Source organism: Cervus canadensis, chromosome 22 (assembly GCF_019320065.1).
Source record: "Cervus canadensis isolate Bull #8, Minnesota chromosome 22, ASM1932006v1, whole genome shotgun sequence".
In the NCBI taxonomy this organism is placed as follows: Eukaryota; Metazoa; Chordata; class Mammalia; order Artiodactyla; family Cervidae; genus Cervus; species Cervus canadensis.
The window spans coordinates 14477540-14495242 of record NC_057407.1 but is presented as its reverse complement, the minus strand read 5'-3'; the positions used below and the strand labels follow the sequence as shown (position 1 = coordinate 14495242).

The 17703-nt window shown below is 42.8% G+C and overlaps 1 protein-coding gene across 4 annotated transcripts in view; it reads right to left on the bottom strand.

Moving 5' to 3' along the window:
• Nucleotides 1-17703, bottom strand: part of CACNA2D3 (calcium voltage-gated channel auxiliary subunit alpha2delta 3) — an 853893-nt gene that overhangs the window by 58686 nt on the left and 777504 nt on the right. For all 4 annotated transcript variants that reach the window (XR_006264409.1, XM_043442153.1, XM_043442156.1 and 1 more), the window contains 3 exons: nt 17622-17692; nt 3089-3164; nt 489-541 (listed from right to left, as the gene is read on the bottom strand). Coding sequence is in view for 3 of the 4 variants with exons in the window: in XM_043442153.1 (XP_043298088.1) it covers nt 489-541; nt 3089-3164; nt 17622-17692 (200 nt within the window). In the remaining variant the exon portion in view is untranslated. The remainder of the gene's footprint in view (nt 1-488; nt 542-3088; nt 3165-17621; nt 17693-17703) is intronic.

Below are 17703 nucleotides of genomic sequence, written 5' to 3'. Positions count from 1 at the left end.
ACCTAAGTCACAGATGCATCCAGCAGGACTGTAATTTGACAAGGTAAACAATTAAATCACACCTGAGAAAGCCCCTGACCCGTGACTGCACAGGCCCCCACGCCTGCACATGCCAAGACATCCAAAGCAGCACAGTGGACAGCCCTGGCAATTTGTTCTTCTGACCACAGCCCACCCAGGCTGCACTAAAAACAGCCAGACATCCATGTTAAATTTAACAGTAACCACAATAAATAAATTTGGTTTGTGTACTGTAAGCTGTTAGTCTGCTAAACAGTGACATAAGGGCATAAGCAGTGACCACGATTCACCTATTAAAAGATGATCTTTTGGACTCTACGTTCAATATTTCGAGATGTTCAATGAGTTTATCGCAGAGTATTAGCAATAATCTAATGTTTATTGGAAGCATGAAGCACAATCTCTCAATTCACTTTAGAACACAGTAAAGTAATGCTTTTTTAAAAAATACAGCAAATTGTACTTACAAGACAAGTTCTGTCATTATCCATTTTACTGCGGCAAGGAAGGCATTATAAGGCTGCAGAGAAGAATTCGGTTCATTAAAAACAATGTATCACACACAAAATTTGTAGTTTAACCTAAGGCTTTACATAAAGACAATGTTATTCTTCTAGAGAGATTCATATCATGTCAAAAAACAGTGAAGCTCTCCCTTAAAGACGAAAATGGTTGGATATTATATCCCAAAACTAACATTTTAAAACTTTGAACTCCCCTGTGGTAAGATGTGATTTACAAGTCAAATAAACATGATCTAATACAGGGGTTATCTCTGGGAGGAAAAAGGAAGTTCAGCAAACGATGCTTAAACCTTTACCCTCTGGGGGCTAATATTTCGCAGCCTAATGCTGAGCGGCAGGAATCATATAACTAATTTCAAATGGTAATTCTCAGGGCTGCCTTTTGGAAAGGTGATTCCCTGTTCTCCATCACTGTATGTCATTCATTGAAATAAGCAAAAATTGCACATACTTGATTTTAATGTTGCCCATGAATTATGTAGGATTTAAGCTGCCTTTTCTTACACTCACATATTCGGACTTGAAAAAAAATGATAACCATATAAACATGTGATTTTATCCTTGCAGAAAATCCCCTTCACTCTATAAAAGAAGGCATTGACAGGCTAATCTTTATTTCAGAATATTTTAATTAAAAAAAGCAGTGGGATTGTTTACCCTGTGATATTTCCTATGTGGATAATTCAATTTCCTGAATTCTGGAAAATACCAGGTCTCCCCCTCAGTCAGTTCTTTGTACCTAGGTATGCCAGATATGTGAGCAGTGGGTGGACTTGAGAGACAGGCAATGACATTGGCAAAGCCCGGGCCCCAAGCTGCAGGTCCAGAAAAGCCTCAGAACCTTTTGTGGTTTCTTTTAGGTAGCAGGGAAATGAAATGCCTAATCCTGGTTTCTGATGTGATGGCTGCTTAATCCTACCATCAAAGCATTTTGATGATAAGGACTAGAACTAGGAATGGGAGGATTATCCAGTTTCAAATAAAACAAGAACAAATTTATATACCCCTGAACATTTTTAAAAACATCCCTATTCAAGCCAATAAGCAAATACACGGAACAACAGTCCGCGGGGGTTACTCCCAGCCCACCCAGATGGCAGACTGAATCTCTGACTCTGATTGAGTGTGTCCTCATCACTCCCTGAACCACAGGGCTTTCAGGATTAGGGTCATCTAAGGATGGGAATTATTAACTATTTCGTAAAACCAAATGCAGCCATGCAGTCCTGTGGTTCTGCCATTACACTTCTTATGGCTTGGAAAATAACCATCTCTCTTTCAGACCATAGGACAGTTCTGGGTCTTTGTACCCACTGGGATGGGTAGTGACATTTCAGTGTGGGAGGAGAGAATGAATAAAGGGATTAAGAAAGTTTTGGAAGTGAGGAGGGGGAAGCACAGGGGCAGGATACTCAAGAATTCTCTGTCAGATGCTGGCTCAATGCAGGGTAAACAAAGGGATTATGTAAATATGGGATTAAAAATTTAAATGCACATTAACTTTCAGAAGGGCAAAGCCATTGAGCTTTTAAGCCTAATGATAAAAACATATCTTGGGAACATTTTAAGTCTGGAAATACTTATGCTAAGGTTAGGGAAACTGGGTTAGGAAATATGTGTTGATTTTCATTCTAAAAAGTGGTGTTTTTCAAATCGTCCCATTTTTAGTTCCAAGTTGCCTCTCAGAAATGTCCTAGCTCAGAATCATTTCTTGCTCCCTTAGTGTAGGAGAACTGTGTTAAATATTTGGTTTTTAAATAATCCCCTTGCAAGATCTTACATCTGCAAATGAGAAGGTGTGTATTTATATTTTAAAACCAAAATGGTTCTTAAATTTTGTGTTTCAAACCAAATTTTAGGTTGATTTTTGGAATTTACAAAATGATAACATGTAAGGGTTATACTTATACCTATATGCCAGACTATGTAGACGTATCTATGTCTGCTTTTTCTGTGTTTTCAAGTTATTGGTGGCCAAACTTACATTGCTTGCATATTGTAAATTATATTTTTAAACCAAGGGTAAATTTTAAGTTAATTTCTGGTGATCTGAAAGCCAGTTCCTAATGATACAAAGTTATGTTGATGGATCCTCAACTGTGACACCATGGATGGGTGAGCTCCAGGGAAAACAATGTTAAAAGCAGCAGGACAATTAGAGTGGAGAATCTGATCAAAATGTGGATTTGTTCACAGGCTAGCAGCTCTATTATAACAAAAAAGAAGGTTTCTATTGAACCAAACCAAAGTCTCATTTATTTGAGAATGACAGAACAGACAAAACTTCTCCCCTTTTCTGCCCATCAAAAGGGGGGCTGCTGCATTAATCCATCAAAGACTTTAGGTCTGTTTGTCATTCCAGAAATCACTGGATTTGGATTTAACAGAAATAACTTTTCTTAATCAATGAAATCAGGAAACACATTTAAATATTCATTATTTTGAAACAGATAAACTTGATGGGTCCAAGGAAAACTATACGCTCACACACCGAGACAGGAAAAAACACACATCTGTCTTCTGAGTGACTGCGCTGTACTTACATCCAGAAGACCATGGGCGCCGTCGCTGCTCTCCTTGTTGGCCCTGCACATGGCCTGATAGTCATAAAGGGTAATTCTACAGAAGAGAAGGGAAAGGAGCTTCACTAAATGGGAGAACATGAGAACCACATGGTGCTGTGGACCAACCAGCAGGTGAACAGTCACGAACCACCAGCCAGCACAACAGTGACAAACACAAACCAAGGCAGGCCTAACAAGGCTGTTGTTTCCCAGATGGCTCAGTGGTAGAGAATCCGCCTGCCAATACAGGAGACGTGGGTTCCACCCCTGGGTTGGAAAGATGGCGTGGAAAAGGAAATGACAACCCACTCCAGTATTCTTGCGTGGAGAATCCCATGGACAGAGGAGCCTGGGCGGGGGGCGGGGAGGGGGGGGCTACAGTCTGTGGGGTCACAAAAGAGTCGGACACGACTCAGTGACTAAACAACAACAAGAGTGACAAGCATGGGACATGGCAAAGTCCAGGACTACACACACAGTCATGTCACACTTGGAACTTAAAGAACAAAGAGAACAAAGGTTATCAGTGGGATGGAAAAAGGGCAGCAGAACCTTCCTCCCGAAAAAGCATGATAAAATAGTCATTTTGGCTTGAACAAGGATGACTTGCATGGACAAAGATACTCCAAAAGAATATGCTGTTTTAAGCTGAATCCTGAAGAAATAAATAAATAAATAAACTGAATCCTGGGCCTCTGCTGGAACCCACATGGACTGTCTCCAAGGCTGAGAAGAGCTGGGGAAGGTCACTTGGGGTTAAGAAATGGCAGGATCCATTGTCTCTTTTAGGCACTAAGAAATAGGCTCAGACTAAGAGAAAGCCAGATCCTTGACTATTTGTTGAAAACCAGCTGACTCCTTGGTTGGAACCCTGCTCCCTCTCTTTCATTACCACCACCATAGTAGTGAGTATATACTTACTTTTGAAAACAATGCAGTTTATGAAACAAGAAAATGGATGTATTTTTCTGCCTTGGTGGTAAAAATATAGCTCTTATTCTAGTTATGACCTTTATTCAGTTGGAACGATATTTTATTTTCAATTTTTTTCCAGACAGTTTAGTTTCTTATTAACACCTTTACAAAGCAAAAAGGAATGGCAATTTCCAGTAGCCAGTTAAGAGCTTTAAGATGGAGCAAATACTTTATCCCACACATGTATTTCACCCCTCCCCCCAGTTCCTCTTTCCATTATTCCTGGCATCCCAAAGGAGAGACACTTAAAGTCCAACCTGAGTTATGTAACAGTTGCCAGATGACACGTTAACACTGTAATACATGAATTTCTAAATGACTAGAAGGAATTCTCCCTCCAGGAATCCCTTTCTGAAATAAGGCAGTGCTTAATGTGAAACATACTTAATGTTGGGCTGGGAACGTATGCTAGAATAAAAGTTCCATACTGCAGGACTGGGGTTGGATCTGTTTCACACCTAGCATAGCACCCAGCATGGAGAAAGTATTACTATTCTGGCTTAAAAGGTCGAATGCATGAAAGATCATCTGATTGCCTGAATCTTGAATAGTCGATGAGGCAACTGAGATTGAAGAGATCAACTGCAAAACGTGATGTGAAGGCTTCCACCTTTAGAAATAAATTAGAGAGATTACACATCCAGATTAACCAAAGAGCACCTATGGGCACCCAGAAGAAAACTGGCCACTCTGACCATATTGAGATGGAAACCAGTTTGTGATGGGCACCACACAGGCATCCATAGGCAGCAAAGCCAAAGTGGGTACCTGTGCTGCACAATCTCCTGGCAAGTCCTCCAAAGCCCCTTCCTCTTCAGGACATTTTTAGTCTTGTTGACTGTCCTCTGACTTTTTCCCTCTCAGCAGATGCAAGCAGAACCAGTGTACATTGAGAAAGAAATGAAGCCTATGAGCCATCCAAGCATCTGGCTTGGGGAACTCCCTGAATAAACTTCTCACGGAAACACTCATCACTAATGCAGCCCTGACACTAATTCAGCCACGGAATAAGCTGTAGGCCACAATGGACAACGCTAATTGGCCCCTGACTGGCCCACCACGCCAGTCTGCATTCTCAGCAGGGGATTTCTGCAGGTGCCCCTGGAAGGGTTTTCTAGGATTTGACCAGAACTATTATTAGCTTCATCCTTTTCCTACTAGCCAACTCTGTCTCTGCAGCTGGAATCTGGATGAGAGCTGGTGAAAGGCAGCATGGGTTGAATGGAACATGGCTGTGCTTGGCGTCTTATAGACATGGATGAAGTAGGGCCTTGGCTTAAAAGGTCGGTTCTGCCATTTATCCAGGGTGCAATCATAGCAGGTTGTTCACCTTCTTCTGAGGCTTTATTTTTTCACTTATAAATAAACTTCCAGAGATGTTCTGAGTTTAAATAATCGGGCAAGGATAATTTAAATTATTATTTAAATAATCAGAAGGATACTGAAATACACTATGCATCATGCTAGTCTCATCATAAGTCTTACAACAGAAAGCCTGATTTTGTTCTTTGCTGGATCTTGGACTGTTAAAGCTACACTATTCCCAGAGTCCCAAGTGACTGGTAGTGTAACTTAATGATTAACAATCTACCTTTGAAGCCAGTGACCTAAGCTCAAATCATAACTCATCTACATATTACAATGCTGTTTTTATTTAACCCTCATTGTGCCTCAGTTTTCTCATCTGTAAAATAGTGAGAGCAATGGATTCCTTATAGGGTGGTCATGAGGATTAAATGAGGTTATACACATGTACTGCCCTTAGCACAGTGCCTAGTACAGAAGAGGCATTCAGCAGAAGGCAGGGCTGCAGCTGCTGTTGTAATTTATTAGTCTGGTTTTCACTGCCATTATTAATTAATGGGGGTGGTGTTAAACGCATTGGGAATTGACTCAGGCTTTATCCAGCTGGCTGGATAGGCCTCCTGGTTTTCTTAGCTCATTGGCATGTATGATGCAGTGTAAAATTCACACTTGTTACTGCAGTAACAGACACATTCAGAAGCCACGCTGGGGTTATCAAGGGATCATGTGGCAGCTTCTGTCCATGAGCTTTATAGCTGAAGACCAGGGTAACAATAGCTGATGTTTACTGAAGTCTATTTAGCAACTGTCAGCAAGGTACTCTTCTAAGGATGTCCCTGCGAGAGTCTAATCATCCCCATTTCACAGAGAGGCAAACCAAGTCTCGGCCAGCCTAAAAATGTGCCCAAGGTCACATACCTGACAGGTGCAGAGCCAGAATTATATGGGGGCCACGCTGAATCCACCTCACTCTGCCTTCTGCTCAGCAGCAGGTTCTGACAGGTCCTAGGAAATGCTTAGAATTCAGCCCTGTGTCCCACCCCAGAGTCTTACTGGAATGTCACAGGAAAAGCTACCCAAGATAAAGTCTCATAATCAATATCCAGAATCAACTTTCAACCCAAGTTGAGGGGCTGTTACGGGGTCATCAGGCCAGGCTGGACCAACTGCCCAGGCTAGTGAGACCCCTTTGCCCTGGTAACTTCCCTGACAGACAGATGGCTGGAAGCTCAGGACTCTGCGGGAATCATTTTCAAAGGCTCCAGTTTACAAGTTGGGGTCAAACTCAACTGCTCTGGGGGCAGCCTCCGGGTCAGGGTCCCTGCCTTTCATTTCATAAGGAAGCTTTCCTGATCTGATTGCCAGGGAGGAGGTTGCAAAACAAACCTGCTCTGTCTTCTCCACACTTAAGACAGCTTTAACTAGATGTTGCAGAGAGACTTCCAGATTGTTGCCCTTTCTGAAGTGATTTTGTTACTGTTTTAAATAACTCCATTTTGTGGCTACCTGTATCCTGTTCGGCTGATTATAGTTAAAGAACATGATAATTGCCTGCTTTAATTTGGCTCTAAAATAAGCCCGAGCGACCTGCCCAGCCCAAGGTTGGGCTGGTGCACTGCTGCACTCAGCAAGGGGTTTATTCTTATTACAGATAACAGGCCTTAATCTCCATGACATCACCACCAGGCCACGGCAACCGTGGGCTGCTGGGGAGACCTTATCATTAGCATCTCTGTGCTCCCCAGATGGGTCTCTGAAACTGTGGCGGAGGGCAGATACAGTCTCTGAAGAAGAAACTCAAAGCAATGCAAACCAAGCATGGGCAACCCTATGTGTCCTGTACTGGGTGCCCGGCTCGTGACATTATGGTTTACTTAAAGCCATTTTCCTGACTCTGCTCTTTTCCAACTAGACAAAAATTACGACCAAGAACAAGATTTCTCCTAAAAAAACAAGGTTGAATTTCAAAGGCGTGAGTGCAGCTAATTTAAGGTTGTTACTAATGGTGGGCACCAGTATTTATTAAACACCTACTATGTGACCATGAGGCCAGGTACTTTACCTGCCATGACTCTAATTCACTTTGGTGAAAAATTTGCCCCCAAACCAGTCTTGAAACAGCTTAACGTTTACAAATATGGCCCTAAGAACATAAAGACCCACTGAGGGTCATATTTAAACAATTTTCAATCAAAAAGTAGGAAAAGCAAAGTGACTCACTAGGGCAGCATGTAAAAAATATGTATTCTTTGTTGGGCTATAAAATGTGTTCTCTGGAGCAGTTTTCAACTTCCAAGCGTCAGGGCATGGAGCAGGAACATAGGAAATTCTAAACAAATGGATTGTCACCATGGGAAGCCTTACTCTTTCTTACACCTTAGCAGCCAGGAGAGTGGAAAGCTCCATCTGTTGATCTGAACGCTAATAGAAGATCCAAAAGGAGCTTTTCCTTCTCTCCTTTCTGCCTAGGTGGCCAACTCATCCCATAGCCTCTTCTTACAGAGACTGTACTATTCTTTAAGATCAATACAGCACATCTAACACAGCAGAGGTGATGAGTGGAAGCTGCCTTTGAAACCTCTGATGGAAAATCACTAAAACCTACCTAGTTAATGAGCACCCATCATTAGAACAGAATAAGTGCCACAAGGCTGCACCAACCAGAAGCCTAGCACACCAGGCATCAGGGCCCCTCGGGGTCGGGTACAGAGCCCTGAGGGTGAGCCTCACTCTTTTATAGATGAAACAGAGGTTGATCAGCCTCAAGTGCTTTTCATCAACTGGTGCTGAGACTATGAAAAGAAACAAAGTCACAGACACGGCCACATCAGCACCTCACCCAGGTAGTAAAAGCAGTAACAGTAAGAAGTTATCAATTACTTTGCGCCACCCAAGTGTTATCTTGGATGTTGGGGCATGGAGAGGAAACTGACGCTCAAGAGGTGAAGTCCCTGTGGCTCTGGGAAGCAGCCACACCTGCTTCAATCCGGGGGCACAGGATAACATACGCAAGTGCCTAGTAGGTCCACCTAGCCAGTTGCTTGTTTGCTCATTCAACTGGCCCATGAAAATTAGCCTTCCTTGAAACTGAAGGGGGAAAATGCAATCATGATTAATTCCATGTAGAAAAGGTAAAACTTCTTTTCTTTCTTTGAGTAAAAAACATAAGGAAATAGTTGAATTCTGCTTGCGGAATGAGTGAATGCAAAGCCCGTTTGAGGCAGGAAGCCCGGACGCTGGAGGCGCATCCTTGGGCCCAGCCAGGTTCCTGGAGCCGTGTGCACATCTCCCAGCACGGGCGCCACGGTAACGCCTGGGCTGTTCCTGGCACATCGTGGGGCACACGACCGAGGCTCGGATGTCAGAACCTAAGGGTACTGGTGTTGCCAGTGTCCTTGATATCAGTCAAACCCAACACGTGTTATTGAGTGCCCCTGCTTTCATTGCCTGGGGTAAGACACCGTGGACAGACGTGCTACATGGTGGCCATGACCACGTGTGTTTAGGACTGCGCTGGGAATGTGGGATGTGGAGAAAACTAGGAGTCAGGAATCCAGCTTCATCTCTGGAAGGCTTCAAAGTGAATTTCACAGGAAGTAGGATTCAGCATTTAGAGGACTTCTGTACTCTTTAACCCTTTGATATTTTGGAATTTCCTATTATTTTTAGTACAATCAACTAACCAATACATTGGACTCCAAGTCTGAAAGACTTCTTTTACTTTCTCTCGAAACAAAACAAGGATTAAGATGAACAAATATCTTTCCAGAAAATACTTTAGTTTTCTCCATCTATGGGAAAAGATGAGCGGTGACTAGGAAAACATGGCCTGGAATTTCAGAGACAGGAGTTCAAATTCCATCTCCCAGCTCACAATTGTGAGCTGACTGTGGCTCAGATCATGAACTCCTGATTGCAAAATTCAGACTTAAATTGAAGAAAATATGGAAAATCACTAGACCATTCATATATGAATTAAATCAAATCACTTACAATTATACAGTAGAAGTGACAAATAGATTCAAAGGATTAGATCTGACGGACAGAGTGCATGAAGAACTATGGACAAAGGTTCATAACACTATAAAGGAGGCAGTGATCAAAACCATTTCCAAGAAGAAGAAATGCAAAAAGACAAAATGGTTGTCTGATGAGGCCTTGCAAATAGCTGAGAAGTGAAAGGCAAAAGAGAAAAGGAAAGATATATCCATCTGAATTCAGATTTCCAAAGAATAGCAAGGGGAACTAAGAAAGTCTTCCAGAGTGAATAAAGTAAAGAAATAGAAGAAAACAATAGAATGGGAAAGACTAGAGATTTCTTCAAGAAAATTAGAGATACCAAGGGAACATTTCATGCAAAAATGGGCACAATAAAGGACAGAAATGGCAGGGACATAACAGAAGCAGAAGATATTAAGAAAATACACAGAAGGACTATACAAAAAAGATCTTCATGACCCAGATAACCACAATGGTCTGATCACTTGCCTAGAGTCAGACATCTTGGAGTGTTGAACTCAAGTGGGTCTTGGGAAGCATCACTACAAACAAAGCTAGTGGAGGTGATGGAATTCCAGCTGAGCTATTTCAAATCCTAAAATATGATGCTGTGAAAGTGCTGCACTCAATATGTCAGCAAATTTGGAAAACTCAGCAGTGGCCACTGGACTGGAAAAGGTCAGTTTTCACCCCAGTCCCAAAGAAAAGCAGTGCCAAAGAATGTTCAAACTACTGCACAATTGCACTCACCTCACATCCTAGCAAAGTAATGCTCAAAATTCTCCAAGTGAGGCTTTAACAGTATGTGAACTGAGAACTTTCAGATGTTCAAGCTGGATTTAGAAAAGGCAGAGGAAACAGTGACCAAATTGCTAACATCCATTGGATCATAGAAGAGCAAGACAATTCCAGGAAAGCATCTACTTCTACTTCATTGACTACACTGAAACCTTTGACTGTGTGGATCACAACAAACTGTGGAAAGTTCTTCAAGAGATGAGAATACCAGACCACCTGACCTGCCTCCTGAGAAATCTGTAGCAGGTCAAGAAGCAACAGTTAGAACCAGACATGGAACAACAGACTGGTTCCAAATTGGGAAAGGAGTATGTCAAGGCTATATATTGTCACCTTGTTTATTTATAATTTATATGCAGAGTACATCATGTGAAATGCTGGGCGAGATGAAGTACAGGCTGGAATCAAGATTGCTGGGAGAAATATCAATAACCTCAGATATGCAGATGACACCACCCTTATGACAGAAGATGAAGAGGAACTAAAGAGTCTCTTGATGAAGGTAAAAGAGAAGAGTGAAAAAGCTGGCTTAAAACTCAACATTCAAAAAACAAAGATCATGGCATCCAGTCCCATCACTTCATAGCAAATAGATGGGGAAACAAAAGAAACAGTGACAGACTTTATTTTCTTGGGCTCCAAAATTACTGCAGATGGTGACTGCAGCCATGAAATTAAAAGATGCTTGCTCTTTGGAAGAAAAGCTATGACCAACCTAGACAGTGTATTAAAAAGCAGAGACATCGCTTTGCCAACAAAGGCCCATACAGTCAAACCTATGGTTTTTCCAGTAGTCATGTATGGATGTGAGAGTTGAACCATAAAGAAGGCTGAATACTGAAGAATTGATGCTTTTGAACTGTGGTGTTGGAGAAGACTCTTGAGAGTCTCTTGGACTGCAAGGAAATTAGTCCTGAATATTGGAAGGACTGATACTGAAGCTGAAGCTCCAATCCTTCAACCACATTATGCAAAGAGCTGACTCATTAGAAAAGACCCTGATGCTGGGAAAGATTGAAGGCAGGGGAGAGGGGGACGAAAGAGGACAAGATTGTTGGATGGCATCCCTGACTCAATGGACATGAGTTTGAGCAAGCTCCAAGAGATGGTGAAGGACAGGAAAGCCTGGCATGTTACAGTCCATGGGATCGCCAAGAGTGGGACATGACTGAGTGACTAAACAATGACAACTACTCACTACTGTGGGTGAACTTGACAAAATTACTAAAACACTTAAAGCCTCCATATCCAGGTCCTCTTTTGTCAAATGTCAACAATGACAATAGCTATTGCATGAATCTGACACGAGGCTTAATTAAGGTAATGCATGAAAACTGTTTGGACTGCCTCACCTGTTGAACCATATAAGGGCTGGGAAGCTGATCCTCTCTGCAGTTGAAAATCTGAGTACAGCTTGCCCTGTGTATACACAGTTTCTCTATAACCGCAGTTCCATATCCATGGATTCAACCAACCACAGACTGTGTAGTATTTAATATTGACTATTAAAAAAAAATCCATGTATAAACAGACCTGCACAGTTCAAACCCGTGTTGTTCAAGGGCCAAATGCACTTAGTACTCAATAAACGAGACATGCTGCTGTTAGGATGAAGATGAGTGGCTACTGTAATTGTTGTAATTGGGGATCCTCAAGCAGCAGCTTTAGGATTTTCAAGAGCAGTTCATTGGAATCTCCATGTCTCTGCATTCCATAAAATTTGGCCCAGAAACACACTTGTCCAAGCCAATGTGCCTTCTTGTTCCCTTCAATGCCACCTCTGACAAACCACTTCTGTGGACATGGTCAGGTCAACAGGAAGCCAAGAAGCCATTACATTCCTTACATGAGCTGTTGAGTATCAAGACATCAGTGGGGCAGTCGGCACCAGGGAGCAGGCATCCAAACATAACAGACTCCTCCTCTAACACTCTCTGGATTCTGGGGCCAGGGCATTCACTGAAATGTAATGCAGTCACCAAAGACAGCAAAAGTGCCAGTCATCCACCATGGAGCCCAGCGCAGTTTCATCATATGGAGACAGGGGTAGAAACAGTACATGTCTTCAACATACCTGGTGAATCATCTTTTTAGAAAGGCAATTTAGAAAAAGCCACCAGAGTGAATTCTATACACGTCAACTATGTTAATGAATGTGTGTGTGGTGGCAGGGGCCGGGGCGAGGTGAGGAGGACATTCACTGGACTCTACAGGGAAAAGTTAAACATGGTCTTGGAGGGGTGAAATCTCAGGCGTGCTGCACCACTCACATATAACAAACAAACAAAAAACAGAACAAAACAGGAAAGACACAACCAAAAGACTCTCAGGAGACTCAGTAGCTCCCAAGGCAAAAACAAACTATTAGTGCTGTGTGTTAAGTCATTTCAGTCATGTCCAACTCTTTGCAACCCTATGGACTGTAGCCCACCAGGCTCCTCTGTCCATGGGATTCTCCAGGCAGGAATATTGCAGTGGGTTGTGATGCCCTCCTGCAGGGGATCTTCCCAACCCAGGGAACCTGTGTCTCTTCTGTCTCCTGCATTGGTAGGCAGGTTCTTTACCACTAGAGCCACCTTCATTCCCAGGCATGCCCACTGGTCTTCCCTTTCTCAAGCTTCCTCTAATACACAGAGAACAAAGGAACACAGGAAGACCCTTTGGCAGAGACCACAAGGATCTGTGGTACAAGCATGCATTATTCCATTTAACTCTCACTGCAGGTATAAAAACCATTCTTTTGATTTCATTTTGCTATTAAAAAAAAAAAAGTCAAAATTATGGAGCTAAAGTTGCCAAGAGTCAGACAGCTTCAAAGTAGGTAGCACCTTGACTCGAACCCTGGTGCACTGAACTTAGTATTTCTTGATCCTGTCAGTACCTGCAAATTGCATGGATGCTCCATCCCCAGACTAGTTTAATATGAATCTCGTGGGGGCACAGCTGGAGCAGAGGTGTGTTCTCAAAGCTCTTCAGGGATGGTAGTGGAGTTCAGGCCCACAGACCCACCCCCAGTGCTATACTGTGGAGGCCACTGATGTGCAGTAACTACTTTGGGGGTGGGGGGTTATTAGTGATTTTAAAATGAGAGGAGAAAATTAGAAGAAAAAAAAATTTCAGACATCTGGAGATCTTATCCAACAGCTAATCTTTTACCTCCTATGTGTAATAGCTTTGCAATCTGCAAAGCATTTTTACTTCTCTTATTTTAATTGAGTCTCACAAAAGTCCCATCTCACTGAAATTCCTATTTTGCTGACGAACAAACTGAGGCTCAGAAAGCCTGAGGAATCTGTCCAAGTCCACACAGTGGCCGTTCTGAGGCTCAAACTGAAGTCTTCATGGTTCAAGTCCCATGTATCAAAGAAACCCTATCAGAAACCTGGACTCTCCTATGATCGGCAAAATATATATTTTTTTCTCACTTTCCCCTGGATATTTGACATTGAGTTAGCATCACTGGGGGCAAGAAGGGGTGGGGAAATAAATGAATGCTAATAAAAATATTTTGAAAGCAGATATTGTTTTAGTAGTTTTGAAAAGGGCAATGTCACTGCCATAGAGTGTGGCTTCTGAGAAATATGAATACAAGCTCTCACTGGACATGAACTTGAGTTAAAAGAAAGCAGCTAAAATGAATAGCCCTAAATGAGTCAGGGCTACTTAGGGAGTTCATTTACTTTCCACGATAAGAATAAAGAAATGTTTCAAGTTCTCTGTTTGAAACACAAAAAGCTGACCAGGAATATGGTATCTTATGAGAAAATATGTGAAGCCTGGGAACATGACTTGGTTTAATGATTTATCAACTTCAGTTAAAAGAAATCTGGGTGATCTTATCATTCGGCTAGCCTCCCTTCCTGAAAGTTCTGCTCACCCAGATAAGTTACTGCTGAGCCAACATCCTCCTTGGCTATGCTTCACTTTGTCTCAGACAAAACTGAAGGAAGCGCCATGAGCTACACAATGCTACTGTATACAGAACCAGGTAAACAGCAGAGGCTAGAAAATTCTCCCGATGCTTGCTTAGACTGCAGGGTGTTTGAATCCAGTTCTGTCACCACTCTGTTATATGGAGACAAGTTCTTAACCTTTCCAAGCTCCACTTCATATATATGCATATATGAAGGGAATGGCAACCCACTCCAGTATTCTTGTCTGGAGAATTCTACGGACAGAAAAGTCTGGTAGACCACAGTCCATGGTGTCGCAAAAAGTCAGACATGACTGAGCAACTAACACACCCACACGCGTATACACACATAGACCCGGCTTCACGGGCATGTGGCCTGTGTAACTGCACACAACCCTACCACCTAGAAGGGCTGCATGCTGTGTTTACTGCTCTGCTCTTGCTGTCGTGAAATTCTCAGTAATTTTTGAGCAAAGTCCCCCATTTTCGTTTTGCACTGGACACTGCAGATTAGGCGCTGGTCCTGTTTATACCTGTCTCTCGAGTTGTTGGAAAGGACTGCAAGTGTTAAGATCGGTCTGCAACCTAGGCCTGGTATGTAGGAGGTGCTCCTGGAAGATAGCTACTGCTACCTGCATTATTCTCATATTGCTGAGGCCACGTATGTTATCTGGCCCTGAGCACTGTTTTCTATAAGCTGGGTGGATAGAGTTGAATCAAAGACTCAGCCTAAGCAACCAAGAGAGACCACTATACCTCTTAGACTGCTTGCATGTGAAGCTGAAGAACCTTCTCAAAGCTCCCTCAAGTTGGTAATATGTTTGCACAAATCAGTGACTTCTTTTCCTCCCACATGGCACTGCAGACCACAAGCAGATGCTCTTTCCCTCTGATGGCACTGCTAAGTAGACTAGCCATCAAGACACCTGGTAAGTGGCCAAGCAACCAAAGAAAGAGTCCATGCCAAGTAGGCAAGCATCGCCTTGCTTTAGAGAGAGAGGCAGTGACTATGGACCAGTGGAGAGAGATAAAAGGAGGTTGATGAAGGGAGATGGCATTCATTCTTCACTTTGAGCTCTGCTGTTCTGAAGAAGATAGTGTGCGGGGCTCTTGGGTATGAGAGGAGTTTCTTTAGGACTGGGTATGAGCAGACCAAATGAAGAAACTTTGTGCCAGGGTACACTGTCCAAGATGCTGAGATGGCAGATCAACTAGGTGAATGGACCTTGACCTTTACCACGGCTCAGCCACGTCACCAAAGCAACTCAGCCTCCATGCACCCTGTGTTTGGGAGTGGGGTACAGTTAAATATGGTGCCTGACATCACACCATTACTTTTGGCTACATCCTTTCAGGGCTTCTGAAATACAGACTTTTTCTGATAAACAGGACTGTCAACCTTATTCTCTGAGTAAGCATGCTGGAAAAGGCAAGGGCATGAATGTCTGAGTTCCAAAAGGACGGCAGTACCCCAACACTGGATGGAGACCCCATCGCTAGGTGTCATGGGAAGCCTGTTGTAAAATATATGAATTAAAAAAAATCATCTGGTGCAAGGTAAAAAGGAAACTCAAAGATCCACAGCAACAGAAATCATAGCAGCAACTAGCAATTATGGAGCCTTTAATATATGCCAGGCATTGTGTCAGAACTTTATGCTTATTATTATCTCCTTAACTCTGACAGAAACCTTTGCAAGTAATTATTATTAGCATCTTCATTTTTCACGTAAGGAAAGCAAAGCTTGGGGTGGTAACATGACTAACGCTGAGCCAAGCAGCCAGAAAATGTCAAGAGCCTGGATTTGAACCCAGTCCATCTGACTTCAAATCTCAAACTGTAATTTCTGTCCTGGCCTCATGAGGGGGCCTTTCAAAGAGGCCTAGGAGGTTTGTCAGGTAATTCCTGGATGACAGCACTTGCTGTTAAAATCGAGGAGAGAGTCCTAGCCTTCCCCCTTTCTCAGATGTTAGCCACTTTTGTAGAAGAAAGTTCTAAATTCAAGTCATTCATACTTCACCCACAGTAACGAGAAATCTAGGAACTTAAAATACTGCTTCAACCTTTCCTCTCTCCCACCAAACTGTTTGAAAGGAAAATCCAAGAGGGAAGAGGGGGGAAGAAAGTAATTTTGTTAAAAAAAAAAAAAAAGTTGAAAAATATGCTTTCAAATGAGAAACACGTGTGTGATTATTCTCCCTCTTTTGTCTCTCCCTACCCCCACCAAGTTGAAAACAAGCTAAAACAATACAAACGTATACCATGTAAAGGCACGAGAAGCCAGGGGTGCCTCGGACGGCAGACAATCCAGCACAGCAACCCCAGTCCAGCTCCATGCCCAATTTTCAAGCTTATGTACAATGACTCCTGGCAAAAAATGTACTTGAATTTTAAAGAGGGAATCTAGCAGGGGTGAACACTCAGGCAGGCTGGAAAGCAAGTGTGTCAGAGGTTTCAGAAGTGCTGGAGTTATGCCATTTTAACATATCATTTCTTGTTTCCCTCTTTCTGGCACAAACAAGCTACAGAATCTCAAAAATTGGGTCATCATTTTTGAATTCCCTGCTTTCAGCACAGCGCTCAGTTGGTCTTATTGACTAGCTTAAAAGTCTGATTTCCTGAGCTAACACTTCCTGTCCATTCAGCTGCAGGGGAGTAATAAACTCGGGGACTGTCTTCCCCACTGGCAACCAATGTGCAATAGTTCTCACAGGAGAACTGGGTTCTATCCTTGTATTTCCTGATATTATATATTTAACAGCATCAAATATGTCCAGGAAAGTACCACTTCAGAGGCCACTATTCTCCCTGGGAGGCTGAGGTGAGGGAGAACTGACTCCTGGGGGCACATCACCGGGATCCTGATCTCTTAGGGTGACGTCCTTTCCCATCAGCTCTGGTATTCCCACAAGTATGGCTGGCCTGCCCATGAGGGACACGGGGCTGTGAGCGTCACTCAAGAGTCAACAAGAGCCCTTGCGACTCAACTGAGTGGTCCCTACCGCGAATTCTGAAACCTCTTGGTTGTGTTCTATCAGCAGATTTAAACTTATCTCCATCCGGGAGCATGTTTTGTGAATTTTTCCTTGATTTTCTAAAATTATATCAAGTCTCTAAACATCACTTTCCATCCCTGAATTCCAGATTGCTAGCAAGTTTCACCAGTTTGTCAGTGTGAGACAAGACACTCTCTTCCCTTTTTGACCAAATGAAAATGGTTCCTACTTCTCTGCAATCACTTGCTTCAGACCAATATAATCTCCTTCCAGTTCAGGCTCTGACTTCAGGACCAGCCTCTAGTAAATACTATGCTAAGGGAACAGGGAACGCATTGTGAGCTGAGTTTCTGAGACTCTTAACCCTCATGCAAAAGGCATCAAATTTCAGGAGATCTTCTGGAGCATGAACACAGCCATGGGGTCAAGTCTGGGCTTGCTTTATTTGACCTTGGTTTGTTTTATTTTATTTAAGCAACCTTTCTTGGGGGGGGGGGTGGGGCGCAAGGAACCGTAAAATCCTTACCTTTTAAAGGAGCCCATTGTTAACAATTTGTTCATCACAGCTCCCTCCACCTCACCAAAAAAGTCTCCAGTCTGTGGGGAAG